General features: G+C 32.3%; 1 protein-coding gene across 1 annotated transcript; it reads left to right on the top strand.

The window, feature by feature from the left end:
• Window positions 1-6,425: 6,425 nt before the first annotated feature.
• Window positions 6,426-15,449, top strand: LOC130806549 (NADH dehydrogenase [ubiquinone] 1 beta subcomplex subunit 2). The gene is made up of 4 exons (XM_057671678.1): window positions 6,426-6,706; window positions 8,814-8,859; window positions 8,979-9,036; window positions 15,096-15,449. The coding sequence occupies exons 1-3, from the start codon at window positions 6,600-6,602 to the stop codon at window positions 9,030-9,032; spliced, it is 207 nt and encodes a 68-aa protein (XP_057527661.1). The 5' UTR covers window positions 6,426-6,599; the 3' UTR covers window positions 9,033-9,036; window positions 15,096-15,449.
• Window positions 15,450-15,700: the final 251 nt, after the last annotated feature.

Here is a 15,700-nt window from a genome sequence, read left to right as displayed (position 1 = left end):
ATGAAAATTATCCTTCAAAGGATGCCAGCATATTCATCGGGATTGTATCTCACTCATATACGCCCAATAGAAATAAATATGATAAGACTAGACAATAAAAAGCTATTAACTCTAGGGCATGATGGCTTAGGTCATCCTGACACTTAAATGATGCATAAAATAACAGATTAATCAGTCGGGCATCCACTAAGAAATATTAAGATTTCCCTGTCAAATGAGCTCTTATGCACCTCTTGTTCTCTTGGAAAATTTATTACTAGACTATCAGTAAATAAGATTGCTATTGAATCTCTTATATTTCTTGAAAGAATTCAAGGAGATATATGTGGACCAATAAATCCACCATGTGGGCCTTTTAGGTACTTCATGGTCTTAATAGACGTTTCGATACGATGGTCACATATAAGCCTTTATCAAGTAGAAACAATGCATTTGCAAAACTACTTGCAAAAATCATCCAATTAAAAAAATCATTTTTCTGATTATACAATTAAAAGTATTCGATTGGACAATGCTAGTGAATTCACATCTCAAACTTTTAATGATTATCGCATGTCAATAAAAATCAAAGTGGAACACCCCGTGCCACATGTTCGCACACAAAATGGTCTTGCTGAACATTAATTAAGAGATTGCAATTAATTGCAAAACCACTTCTAATGACATCAAAATTACCATCATCGGCCTGGGGTTATGCAATATTACATGCAACATCATTAATTAAGCTAAGACCTACAGCTTATCATAAATATTCACCAATGTAATTAGTGGGAGATCATGAACCTAATATTTCACATTTAAAAATCTTTGGGTGCGTTGTATGTGTACCCATTGCTCCCCCTTAACGTACCAAAATGGATCCACAAAGAAGAATGAGAATATATGTTAGTTTTGAATCTCCATCAATCATTCGATATCTTGAACCATTAACTGGTGATCAATTTCAAGCTAGATTTGTTGATTGTCATTTTAATGAGACAATATTTTCATCCTTAAGGGGAGAGAATGTGGACTTACAGAAAAGGAATACGGAACTTATTTGGAAAGCAACACATTTTGAATATTTAGACCCAAAAACAAAATTATGTGAACAAGAAGTACATCGAATTGTTCATCTACAAAGTGTTGTTGATCAATTACCTGATGCATACATAGATAATAAGTAAGTTATAAAATCACATATACTAGTAGCAAATGCTCCGGCTTGAATAGAAATCCCTTATTAAAAGGAAAAAAGTGATGAAATTTTTGTGCAAAGGAAGCGTATAAGGCCACTTTGTTCAAAAGATTTAAAACCAAGAAAATTGAGAAAACAAGAAGGTGAACCAAATGATACTCAAAATGAAAGTGAAAAGAAAGGAGAAAATCAAGATAAACTCTCCGAAAATAAAAAACAAGAAACTGAAAATAATAAAACCTCAATAAATTATATTTTCTCCAAGAAACAATGGAATCGAAAAAGAATCATTCCAAATGAATCTTTTGCTTATTCCATAGTTTTTGATACAATAAATGATAAAAATGATCTTGAGATAATGTCAATATATGAATGTAGAAGAAGACCAGATTGGCCAAGATGGAAAGAAGCAATTGAGACAGAGTTAAAATCGTTAGGAATAAAAGAAGTCTTTGGACCAATTTCACAAATTCGAAAAGGCGTAAACTAGTAGACTTCAAATGGGTATTTGTAAGAAAAAGAAATGAGAAAAATGAAATTGTCAGATACAAGGCAAGACTTGTAGCCTAAGGTTTTTCTCAAATGCCAGGAATTGATTATGAAGAAACATATTCCTCAATAGTTGATGCAACCACACTCAGATTTTGGGTAAGTTTAACAGTTTCTCAACGCCTATACCTGAGATTGATGGATGTCGTAACTGCATATTTATATGGGTCACTTGACACAAACATCTGTAGGAAGGTCATTGTATGGATTTAAGCAATCTGGGCCAAAAACTTGATAGGCACAAATTTTAATAATCGCAAGTGCACGGTTGACGTGTAGTCGCGGGTCGAATACAAGCAGACGAGTTAATCAAATTGTTTGTTTTATGACTACAAGACACGTATCACGAAATAATGTGGTTGAGAAACTAGTACTACGACGTAAAAACTAAAGCTAAAATAATGATTAATATGAAGATGAATATGATATGACAAGCTCTAGGGTGTCGGGCGCCACCTAATTTTAACATGGGAATCGATCACTCTCATGATTGTATGAAATTGAGTCATTGACATAATTAAATGTGATCGAAAAAATCTCAAGCTTCCGCTCTATTGATTAATATTGATTTAAGACCAAACTAATGTTAATCCTCAAACTTCCGTTTTATTGGCTAAACTAGTAGGAATTTGACTTAAATATATCTCAATCCTAAATTAGTCCTAATCTCAAACTTCCGTTTTATTGAAAAGGTTAATAAAGATGTTTAAACCGAGATTTATTAAGCGTAGATTTAATTATAGACCCAAAGTTCACACAATCAATGATTAAAATGTCATCCCATGCTTCGAATTAGGGATTATACCCAAACCCTAAAGAAGAAAACTACTCACTAGACATGGTGGTAGATATGCAATTCATGATGAATGAAGACTTTAATTGAAGTAATAAACATGAAGATGATGAATGATTTCAATGCGCACAAGTAAATGAAAAGCAATAAATAAAGAAAACTTACTAATGGAGAAGAACGTAAAATAAATTGCAAGAACATTAAGTGTAACAATGGAGTTCAATCACCGAGATTCATGGAAAAACAAAAGAGAAAAATCAAAATTCCATACAGAAAAACTGTCTCTTTAAAAAAGTAACCGTCACTTCATATAGTGGTTCCATGCGACGACTCGTGACATCAGGGGCGACGAGTCGTCGCTTTGTTTCTACCTGGGATATAAGAGTTCAGTGAAGAAGCGACGAGTCATTGCATGCGGCGACGAGTCGTGGCTTTTAGGCGACGACTCGTCGCTTTGCTTCTGGCTGGCGAACTTTAAATAGTCACCGTTTGTTGCTCGATTGTTGAAATTGGACATATAATATACTGTGGAAAGCTCTTGAAATCTACTTTCCAATGCCGCAAACTTTGCATTAATGCGATCTTTCTATCAAAATTTATGACCAATAGAGTGAGCATCTATCAAATTTCACCTCAAAACTTTTGTATTTTAAACACTTTTCAACTCTTTTGCCCATCGTCATTGTAAAACATCTTCAAACAAGAAATAAACTACTTAGTAAACCTCGTCAACATTAAAACCATAAGCATTATGCTTAAAAACGATCAAAACCGCTCAAAATCAACATAAATAACCAAAATGGGTAGAGTAGCATAAATCTTCAAAATAAGCACGAAATTACTAACAATAATCATCATTAAGGAGTATCAAATGATATGATTAAATGCAAATAATTGCACTTATCAGTGGAATAATCATTTGAGTGAATACCTTATGAAAGTAGGATCCATGTGTATGAAATGATATGAATAAATGCAAATAATTTCACTTATCAGTGGTATAATCATTTGAGTGAATACCTTATGAAAGTAGGATCCATGTGTATTCATCTAACAATGTCAATCAGGTTTTGTAATAATTGCTGTGTATGTAGATGACTTAAATCTGATTGGAACTCCAAGAGAAATTCAAATAACAGTTAAATATTTGATGAGGGAATTTGAGACAAAGGATTTGGCAAAAACTAAATTTTGTCTTGGACTACAAATTGAACATTTGAAAAGTGGAATACTTGTCCATCGAAGCAACTATAATGAGAAACTTTTAAAACGGTTTTACATGGACAAGGCTCATCCACTAAGTTTCCCAATGGTGATACGATCACTAAACATATAAAGGATGACCCATTCCGTCCACAAAAAGAAATGAAGAAATTTTAGGCCCTGAAGTGCCATAATTGAGTGTCATTGGTGCTTTAGTGTACTTCGCAAATAATACAAGACATGATATAGCATTTTCTGTAAACTTGTCAGCTAGGTATAGTAATGCACCGACAAAAAGGCATTGAAATTGGATGAAACATCCCTTTCAATACCTAAAGGGAGCTATAGATCTTGGATTATTTTACCAGACAAGAAATGATGTCATACTTAATGGATATGCTGATGCAGGATATCTATCTGACCCACATATGGCCAAGTCACAAACTGGATATGTATTTGCATATGTAGGAACCGCAATATCTTGGAAATCAACAACAAAATTTCTAACAGCTACATCCTCAAATCATGCAGAACTCATAGCTTTATATGAAGCTAGTCGAGAGTGTGTATGGTTAAGAACCATGATCGGTCAACTCCAAGAAGATTGTGGTTAGAAATATACAATTAGGGCACCAACTACAATTTATGAAGATAGTGATGCCTATATCAACCAAGTTCGAGATGGATACATCAGGGGAGACAGAACAAAACAATTGTCACCAAAATTATTCTTCACACAGTATCTGCAGAAAGATAAAAAGATAAAACTCCAAGAAATTCAATCTTGTGAAAACCCCACTAATTTATTCACAAAGTCACTTTCGTCAAGGCGATTCGAGCATTTGGTACGCAAGATTGAAATGTGCCGATTCGAGACATATGTTAGCTCTAGGGGGAGAAATATGCCCAATGTACTCTTTTTTCCCTTTAATTATGTTTTTATCCCACTAGGTTTTTCATGATAAAGGTTTTTAACGAGACAAGTTTAGGGCTATAAATGCTATAATAAAATTTTATTTGTGTATGAATGCATTGAGAAGTACAATTATTATCCCTATAAATAGTACCTAAATAGTGTATGAATAGTGTTAGTATTTGTTGTATAGATAAGCAACACTCTTGTATTGCAAGTGCACACAAATACACTAATATACTAATCTGATATAAATTCCTTCTAATACTTCCTCCGTTCCATAATACTTGCTACATATTCCATTTTTGGCAATTTCATATTACTTGCTACATTTCCATTTTTAGTAATAAAACAATCATTTAAAATTCTACCTACCCCTATTTTTATCCTACTCTATACCTCTTTAACTTTTTTACCTACCATTATTTAATCTTTATATATTCCCAATTAAAATTAATATTCCCTCCATATTTATTATTCTCATTAAAAACTCACCTAATCTCTCATAACCCACCATCCCAATTAAATATTTCCTCCATTTAAATACACTATCTCAATTAATTATTTCTCCCATTTAAACAAACCTTCCCAACTTCTTAATATTAATGGTGGGATTGATATCAACCATTGGATTTTGTTTGGTCTTGATCTAACCGTTGATTAATTTCTTATATAAACTAACCCCTACCCACTCCTAACCCTAATCACATTTCTAGTCCTTGTCGTTCCCCCCTCCCCCCCCCCCCCCCCCCCCCCTATCCCTCTCTCTCTCTCTCATTCTCTCTTTCTCTAACCAATCTCTAGAAAACTCTTAATCCTAAACTCTTTGGCATTGTTTGTGATTTCAATTCTTTGGCTTTGTTTCTGATTTCATTTCTTTGGTTTTCTTTCACTATATTTGACGAAAAGAAGGATTAGATCTGGTTTTGTTTCTAATCTTTGGTTTTGTATTTGGTTAAAGCTTTACATCTAGGTTTTCCGATTTCTCTAGTTCTTCTGGCATATTCTTTATACTCTTTGCTTTGATCTATTTCGGTTTTACAATGATCTATATTTCGCTTTAAGCGTCATCTGGTATGCTTTGATCCGAAAATCATGATCTGGTTTTAGTACTTGATCGGATCTGTTTTCATTAATGATTCTCTCGCATGTTGTTCTTATTTTGATTTTTTTAAACTTTGATCTGCTCTGTTTTTTTCTATTTCATGTTTATTTTAATAAGATTATGATTTTGATTATGTTAATTTTTTGATTATATTTTTGAGATGTTTTTAATCCGAAAATCATGATCTGGTTTTAGTCCTTTACTAGATTTGGTTTCATTTACGATATTGTTGCATGTTGTTCTTATTTCAATTTTTTTAAAGTTGGATTTGCTCTGTTTTTTTTTTCTCATGTTTATTTTAATATGATTATGATTTTGATTATGTTATTTTTTGATTATGTTTTTGATTTGTTTTAAATTCCGAAAATGATGATCTGATTTTTATTATGTAAACTTATACTTCTGATATTCACATTCTGATTTTTGTTATGTTAACTAACTTTGATCAATTTTTTCCTATTTTTGTAAATGACATTCTGATTTTATTATGTAAACTAATACTTCTGTTAATCAATATTAGTTCATTATCTTTTTCTTTTTTTTTTCAATTAACAACAATAAAATATTATACCCTATAATGTAAACAGTAAGCTACACTGTTGGTGAGCAGATTTCTTAATTTGTCTGCCCCATGTAACATTTATTACATAAGAGAGGAAGTACTAAATTTCTTTCTAATACTTTTCTACATATATTTTCCTAGTCTTTTAACAACTATATTTAAATAACTGTCCACCTATCCAGTTGAAAATGGAATATAATTTCTTTTGTTTACAACGGAGTAACTTTGTCTGATTCAAAATTTTGTCGGAGTTTCAGAGAGAGACGCACAGAAAAACTAAGCTTTAGGAGAGAAAAGATGGGAGGTGGACATGGAGGTCATGGAACAACTTACAAGGGCATGACTCTTCACACTCCTAAACGATGGCATTCCGTCACCGGCAAGGGCATGTGCGCTCTTATGTGGTATTTTACGTTTCTTTTCTTTTATTTCCTGTTGTTCCAATTTTATATCTATTCCTAAACCCTAATTAATTATTTTCTTCGTTGATTGTCATTTTAATTTCTCATTTTAGGTTTATGATTGTTTGATTATTTTTTTTAATCTTTGAATTTTACAAATTCGAGTTTTTGATGTGGTTCTGATTCGTGCAATTGGTCAGCGTTGAGATTTTTGAGATCTTTTAGTCAGAAAAGCTGAAGCTTGAATTTCTAAGATTTATTTTATGTCTATTATTTAGATAATGGTTTGTTGATTTGGTGAGTGACCTGAGGAGGTAGCTTAATGCAATGCTGGACTAAACTTGTTAAGAAATTCACTCAAAATTGGGTTAGTGTATTGAATTAATTGCTATTTGTTCACCATCTTTATTTACAACTTGGACTTGATTCTCAATTACTGATGTGAAGGTTGATATGATGGTTAAGCAAGCCTGTTCACTACATTGCTCATAGATGCGACTAAGTAGGAATCTCATTGTGGAAGCTTTCTATTGAATGTCATTTTGTGAGCTAATGGGTTAATTTTTCTCCAATGGTTATCTTGATCATTGTTGCACTGACTACTATCTTGATAATTAACACTGACAGTAGCAAAATGTACTGAAGTAGTTATATATGTATTGGCTCGTACTAGTAATTGAATGCTCTTTAGAGTGCTTTGCAAAAATGTGCGTGATATCACATATTTCCTTATTGTGGGATGCTCAAGTGAGGCAAAAGTCATTAAAGATCAGATGCAATTTCCTTAAAAATGCTGTATGCTTAGAAGTGTTTAAAACATGTGTAGAATCCAATCAAGTGTCATATGCTGCCGAACTAGCTGGCTTCAGCAAAGAAGGCCTGTATAGCTCAAAGGAAATAAGATGTATGGTTGTGCTCATGAACTTGAGATGTGGATGGTATTAGGTTAGATAGTGAGTTCCTAGCTGTTGTTTTTCTTTTAAATAGATAAGATGTAATAGGTCTACCAAAGGATAGTTTAGAATATTATAATGTAGATCGCTAATCGAAAATTTTCTTTTAAATAGACAAGATGTAATAGGCCTACAGAAGGATAGTTTAGAATTATATAACGTACACCTTCTCTCGCTAATCGACAAAAGTTATTTGATGTGACATTTTAATGTCCACCTACAAAGGATATTTAGAATCATTGATGTCCACCTACAAGGCTTCGAAATTTTAGATATAGTTTGGGTTTGTGAGACAAATTTTGTGTCAAGACATGGTTTTGGTTCCGTAAAAGTTGATTTGTAAAACATGTAAGTTGTAATTTCTAAGGTAATTGCTGCTTAACCCTCAATAAGAGGTTAATAACATGTATGTGAGGGTTGTTCCATTTCACCTAGAATCACCTGTACTGTTAATAACTACCTTACTAATTAAATTGATGATGGCAGAAAAGATCTACAATTTTATTTAAAAAAAAGATTTATTAGAAGTGTCCCTTATTCGTTGGGACCAAAGATTTATAATTCTTTAATTTCAAATTATAATTATTGTATCAAAATTAATCATTAAATTATCTGCATTTTTTATTTGTGTGAAATCGTTGTTATTGTTTGATAGTGAATCTTCGTTATTACTAATAAGGATAAGGTTGCAAAAGTACAACTCCCTAAAGCATGCCTAGTTGGGAGTCACTTGGAATGTTGTTGTTAACTTGATGCGTTTATTTTACGTCTTCTCCTGATTTTCTGCTTTAAATTGTCCCTTGGATTGACCTTTCTCTTTGCTAGTATCAGGTTCTGCTTTAAATTTGTTGAACCTCAATATAAATCTCTTAATGATCGTTTTTGGAAGCCATGTTTTGGAAGTTACTAGTCTCGTTAACTTGATGGGTAAGGTTGCAAAATTTGTCACTTCCACAATATGATATGTGCTGTTGGCTTGATACTTGCTAATCTCGTTTCGCCCTTTAAAGATGGACCGTGATTACCAATAGTTATTGTTGAATTTTATGTAGATTTGATTGGTTAAATAAGTGTAAATGATCCTGGAACATGTAAACTTGGTACATGATTTCTAACCAGTGAAATGTCTCTAATGAGCTAATGTTTGAATCTTCTAGGTTTTGGGTTCTTTACAGAGCTAAACAAGATGGTCCAGTTGTATTGGTGAGCTTTATTCCAATCTTTCATTTTATATAGAAGTGAATTTGTCCCCCTATTTTAAGGTACTGAGAAATGCTTTTTTCACTAACTATTTCACTGATGGACTTATGTCCTTCATTTAGGGTTGGAGACACCCTTGGGACGGGCATGATGATCATGGACATGGTGGACATTAGACAGGTAACTCATATCTGATTTTTGCTTAGAATTATGATTTAGTTGGTTATTTGATGTGGTTAATATGTATGATTCTATACTTGAATTAGAAAGGGTTACTAGTTTACTCGATCAAAAACACCACCAATCTGTACCATAAGTTTCTCATAAACTAAATTAGGTGCGTCACAAAAATGTCACAAGAAGATGGTTCATTAATTCAGATCTGAAATTTTCATTAGATTAGTTATTATTTTACTATTATAGAGGAGATTATCTCACTTATTTTTTTGGAGTAGTTTCTAGATGGATGAACGAATGATAGAATTGATCATTGTTTAACAATTTAGATCTTAAATTTCCATTTCACCAACATTAAATTTACAAAATGGACAGTCTTGGAAGGATCAAAATTTACAACTCAAGATGATTATTAATTTACAGACACTTTTATTGGCTAATCATTTTGGGTCTACTTTTACCTTCTCAATTAGAAATAAATTATTGTTTTATACAAAAAATATTTGTGAGTGGGCCCTAGGCATAGACTTAGCTTGCCATTGTAAGGGTTGATCGTGAGTATGAGCCCACATAAGGGGTTTGCAGTGTGTGTAGGGAAATTGTGATGTGATGAATTTTAGATTGAAGATATTGAGACACTAAAAGTCCTTAGTAAATCCATGAATTTCCTTAGGTCCAGATATGGAAAATGAAAGGTGTTATGGAGATATTGTTTTTAATGAGAAACTAAAATTATGATTGAGGAAAATTCAGAGATGCACTTTTCTAAGACATCATCTTGTTGGTTGTTATAAATCCTTTATGCTAACTGTTTTCCATCATACCAAGTCAAAGATTCAAATGTAATATCTACTCCCTTGACCTCATAATTTTATTATACTCTCATGATCAAACTTAATTAATTGGAATCTTTAAGTTATTAGGTTCATGATTTTCGTTAGGAATGGTGAAGGCACATGGGAACAAACATTGGAAAAGTTCATAGAATTGTACAATCTTACAAGCTAATAAAATTTGTTAAAAACATACCTTAATTATTGTGACAATAATTCATATTTTGAGATTAAGTTTCCAAAAGCTGCAATTAAATTGCTAAAAACTTGTAAATAATAATTATAAATTAATGATTGATATGTAGTCTATGTAAACATACATTAACAGTAATATCATAATATCAAATTATTTTAGCTAAAAGTTGTGAAAAAATGATGATAAATACAAAAGAAAACAAGAAATAATAAAAACTACATCTTTGCGGGACTTGTCGATCATATCAATCCTACAATTTTGACCAATCTAAGTGATCATACATGATTTTGACTAATTTATGTGCCCAATTCAAAAACTAATATGGGTCATTGTAAATTTTGGTATATATAATTGCACAACTTCAGAAGCTTCTGTATTGTGATCACGACAACATCTGACTCCCACATCTTCTTGTTTGTTAGTCTTGGAAAACACATTTTTAATTTTTTTTCATAGGATGTTATTGCAATTACGTTAATAGTTATGTCAGGAATGCAACACCTTGTACGTGTTTCGACTCATTGAACAGATATTGCAATGTTTAATAACTTGGAAAACATCCATTTTATTTTAGTAAATCATGTTTTTTACAACATGCTCCCTCCGTTCCTCAAGAAGTTCCCACAAGAAATATTCATAAAAATTAAGAAAAATTGAATCTTTTAGATAGTGGATTTATTATTTTATTGAATAATTAATTTGAGAGAGGAAAAGTGGCGACCATAAACATTAAAAAAATATTTTAAAAAGTTAATGGAATGAATATGGGGACCACAACTAATAAAAAATGTTTTTATAGAGTTAACGAGAAAGATGTGTTGACCATAGGGAATATAAAAATGTTAAAATGAAGTTGGTGGAAGATATGTAGAAACCATTAAAATATTAAAATGAGAATAGATAAGGTTATTTTGTCCAAAATTTATGATACAAATAGAAAGGTTTTTTATGGGAAAATGAAACACTCCATAATGGCAAATGACAAATGGTAACTTCTTTAAGGAACGAAAGAAGTATATGTAAATTATAGCATATAGACCTTTTTGAACCTGATTCATGATTTTTTTTTATTCGATTGTAGTACAGATATTCAAAACAAACCCGACAACCCAATATTCACCCGACCTTGTAACCGAACCTGACTTGACCCGACTTCAAAATGAATTTAAAATTATATAAAAACCGATGTGGATTCAAAACCTGATTTTGAACCGACCCGAAATAATTGACCTGAATCGATCCGATGATCCGAATGAACACCTCTAAGTGGTAGGCTAACCAATCCCAAACAGGCAAGGCAGAGAGATGAAATTATTCTTCTTGTAGGTTGTCACAAGGTTCGTTTTAAAAAGCACGAGGCGCATCAAGGCGTCAAAGGGTCCTTAGAGCGTAGGTGCAAGGCGAAGGGTGTGAGTTTTTTCTAGGTGACAACATGGTCACTTTTTTGCTACAAAGCTTTAAAATTAATTTTAAATTGTATAAAATGCGTAGAACAAGACATTCATATTATTACAGCAACAAGCATGAAAACATTCATAATTTTTGCCGTAAACGCTACTTTAGCCCATAGTTATTATTATGAGGGAATAAAGAATACTTAATCTTATTTTCTTCCTGTTTTTCTGTGGTTTTCTCGAACTTCTTATTCAAGTGAAATTAAGTTTTGAGTTTTATTTCTTTTTTGAACAAACAAGCTTAAATTAATTACCCAACCCACGACAAGGCACAAATCGCATCGAGGCGCACACAAGTTGCACTCTCTCGTAGTGGGCTTTGCCCCACCAAGCCAAGGTATTTTCAACCAAGTTTGAGCTCGAAGTGCATATGGCTGAAATCAAGGTGCTCTTTTTGAAATTAAGGTCTTAAGGGCTAAAGGAGAAGCTCCCAACTACTACAATAACCCATCATTCGCTAATTCATAATTTAAAAAAGGTTATAATGGCTAAAATGTTATAGAAATAGCTGTTACGATTGCTTATAACTAATTCTGTATGAGATCCCATTATGTTTCTTCACATGCCTTTTTATATCTCCCCTCTAACTCATCTCAATAGTTGTTTGGATTGCTTGTTGTAATGAGGGTCAACTTTGCTATTTGAGTTCTAAAATCTGTAAGTAGCAAAAAGTTGTTCTTTGAAAGTGTTTTTCAGAATGGAAACTATAAAACCGATTGTATGCTATTTTGATGCTTCTTCACATCCATCCATTCCTTCTCATTATGTGAACTCACTTACAGCACAAACTAAGAGGCAACATAAATCATGCATCCTCAATCTAGGCTTCTAAAGTGCGTCTTCAATCTTCGCTCTCCCTCCCATCTCCCCATCCACCATGCATTTTCAAAAGAATAACACATTAACATTTAACTCTAGTTGTCGCAAATAAGCATATAAGAGCTAACTGCATTGTGAAACCCTATATCCCAATAAATGTAGCACTATGTAACCCTTTGGCTTAACAATAATTTTGATTCATGTCTTGTTGAATACGAAAGGCCTCCCTTTTTACCAATGCAAAATCAGCAAGATGGTATACTCTTTGTAATAATGTTTTGGAGGGTGATATCGATAATCAAAGGCTTTGAAAAGTGGTTGTTTCCCAAGTTGTATTTCGTCTAGTAGTTGTACACAAGTAGGGATCATCCTACATGGAAATTGGGAATTAAAATTAATTATAAACCAACTTAAATAAAAAGAGGGGATTTCTATGACTAAAATTAATTGTAAAAATATGGAAAATTAAACTATAATTATTATAAAAATCAGAAAAACTAAACATATCAAAACTTTATATGATGAAAGTACTTGGTTAAGTCATCGCATGTTTCTTATTAATTTATTGATCCTAATATTTTTCCTTCAAATATTAATTAAGCAACTTACTGTGGAATTAAATTAATTATTTTTTTATTACTTCTAGTACTTAGTTAAACTTTTTATGATGGAAGTACACTATTAAAGTTTAAAGCTACAATCTTGCACTAAATCTGAACAATCTAAACGATTGTCTAGATTTGATTCTTTGCAGTTTAAAATAGGTTATTTAATTGAGAACAGTTTAGATACACTTGTAGTGTATTATTATTCTGTAATTAATTATCTCAATGCCATCCAATAATTAGTTAGTTCTATTTGTCCCTTTAGTTGTATTTTACTTTAGGTTGATTTCAACTAGCTCACAAGTCACGACTAATAAAAATCAATATTTAAACAGATAAATTGGGGACGATTTAATAATACCTAACAAATAATATGAAGAAAGATTACTTATAATTTTATTAATGTGAAAACCTTGGGATACTGTAACTAAGAATAAGGAACTTAAAATATATTGATCAGAATAGCGAAAGAGAAAAAAGAAACATAAAACTAACTATTATACTTTGAATGGCCAAGGGCCATTTTTATATTATAGTACCCTAGAAAAAGATAAGGAAGGCTAGCTGAAAGATATTAAATCAATCTCAGATGAGATATAATTTTGATTCATAAATGCCTTATCCAAATATATGTCGTGCCCTCGCGCATTGAGCTTCACACAATGCGTCTCCTTATTTTGAAGAAATGAACCCGAGTTTGAGAAATGTGCAACGACTGCGCGAGTTGTGAGTTGTGGTTAAACTTATGGTTTTTTTCCATCTTTGTGGCTTGGACTTCAACTAAACATCTTGGATTGCTTCATAGATCGATCAATTCATCAATTTCCCAAAATTCACGCTTAAGCCCATATTTACATTTGAGTTGAAATTATACACAATTATATCCTTAATACATATTATCTATAAAACACGTTTAGTTGTCTAAATAAACCTAATAAATATTATCTACTATACACGTTTAATTGTATAAATAAATGAAGTATAAAGCTACCATTTGATAGTATAATATCATGCTTATTAATTTCTTTCACGCAAAACTTGAGTTAGATAAGTTCTAAAAATATGAAAAATACTATGCAAAAGTTCCAAATGTTTGGAAAGAAAACTAATGAGTAACCCAAAAATGGAATTCTATGAAACTGTTGATATGATAAGTCTTCATCAAATTGTGGATGAGAAACCTACTCATTCGATATTGATCCGATATAGCACCATTGAATCAAATATCACCTTTTTAATGGACAATCGATTTTCCCTATGACTCCCTAACATGACTCTCCTTATGGCTCCCCAATAGTAGAGGTTTTCCTAACTATTTCCTTCAATTCATTACTCCAAAAAATAATCTCGCAGCAAATTCCCAAATTCAAGACCCCTTTTCTCCTAATACCTTTACACTCTTGCATCAAAATGTCAAATAAAACCACTCAATCTCCAATAATGTTCCGGTCAAAATAATGGAACCTTTGAATCTAGGAATCATATTGGATTACAAAAAAGGTGGGTATTTTGGTTATAATTTTCATAGCTTAAATAAATGCAGAAGAGATTAATGTCTTGGGCGAGAAGAAATACTAATATGAGGGTTGCCTTTAGATAAGAGAAAAAATACTAATACTAATACATCTTTGGTGGGTATGAGTAGAAAATTTTTTTGTTCAGATAGACTTCGATAATAGACTAAGAAGGGAAAATAAATCATATATGAGGGTAGCCTTAGATAGAAACATGCACCGGATCATCAGTAACAAAAACTGTGCTGGTCATTAATTTTGAATGGAGAGAATGCAATATAGAACATGCTTGCAGTGCACATGCTTATTTATATAACCTATCCCACTTGGATTGTTGAATGATGGTTTGTAGTCGTAGGATGAATTGGTAATAGATAGCTGAGGACATAGAATAATCAAAATGACCAGCTTTCCCCACTTTTTGCGAGCTGTTAAATTGTTGAATATTGGAGCACCAATTTATTCATTAATATTTTGGTCTCCTTTTTTGTAATTAGTATTTAACTTTACTGTTGAAGTTGTGGGCTTGCTGCTATTCATTCAATATCAATAACTTCATGTCAAACTTATTATGCCTCAGTTTTTAGTATCCTTATTAGGAGAAATGAACGTCAATTGATTCTTCCAATATATTATTTCAGGCAGCTGAGTTATGCTGCTGGATGGTGAAAAGATTTGATGTGTTATCAGACATTTGGAAGATTACTGCCGTTTTGGATTCTTCAAATTATGTTATTAGGTTCTAGTCATTTGTTTGTTTGTGAAGGCCGAATATTGTCTTCACCAAATAATGTGTTTTAAAGAGTAACATGATCATGTTTTGGACCGTTTTTTGTATGATATGATACGTAAGTCCACTCGTATTCATTATTAAAAAGAATGGCTTATGTATCTGCAACAATAAGCAAGCTTGAGTTGGGTTTGAGGCGTAAAACCTTGTGAATGAAATTGCTTGTCAAAATCATTTTCCAAATGCGCACATACATAATTCAATAGGTTAAGGGAACCAAATGAAACTGCTATGGTATGAATTAATTGTTAGGTAGAAAGAAGTTGTCTTCCCCCATGGGGCAACGGTTGAGGTTGGCTGTTTACAAAATGTCAGGCTAAGTCGAGCTTTCGTCTGGCCTAGTTGAAATTTTAGTAGTGGTGAAATGTTTCAAAAGGTTTAAGGTGGAGAGCTTCACATGTGTTTTGCTCAACCGTTCTCTGGCCTCCTCTTCCTTCCTATGCTAGGTGGGTTATA

This window comes from Amaranthus tricolor, chromosome 2 (assembly GCF_026212465.1).
Source record: "Amaranthus tricolor cultivar Red isolate AtriRed21 chromosome 2, ASM2621246v1, whole genome shotgun sequence".
In the NCBI taxonomy this organism is placed as follows: domain Eukaryota; kingdom Viridiplantae; phylum Streptophyta; class Magnoliopsida; order Caryophyllales; family Amaranthaceae; genus Amaranthus; species Amaranthus tricolor.
The sequence above is the reverse complement of the archived record's forward strand: the minus strand, read 5'-3'. Positions and strand labels throughout refer to the sequence as shown.

What these genes read in the sequence shown, in the direction of transcription:
- LOC130806549 (XM_057671678.1), top strand. Translation starts at nt 6,600, where the DNA reads ATGGGAGGTGGACATGGAGGTCATGGAACAACTTACAAGGGCATGACT. An exon ending in GGCATGTGCGCTCTTATGTG is followed by an intron (nt 6,707 to 8,813) that starts GTATTTTACGTT and finishes TGAATCTTCTAG; the next exon opens with GTTTTGGGTTCTTTACAGAG. An exon ending in AAGATGGTCCAGTTGTATTG is followed by an intron (nt 8,860 to 8,978) that starts GTGAGCTTTATT and finishes TCCTTCATTTAG; the next exon opens with GGTTGGAGACACCCTTGGGA.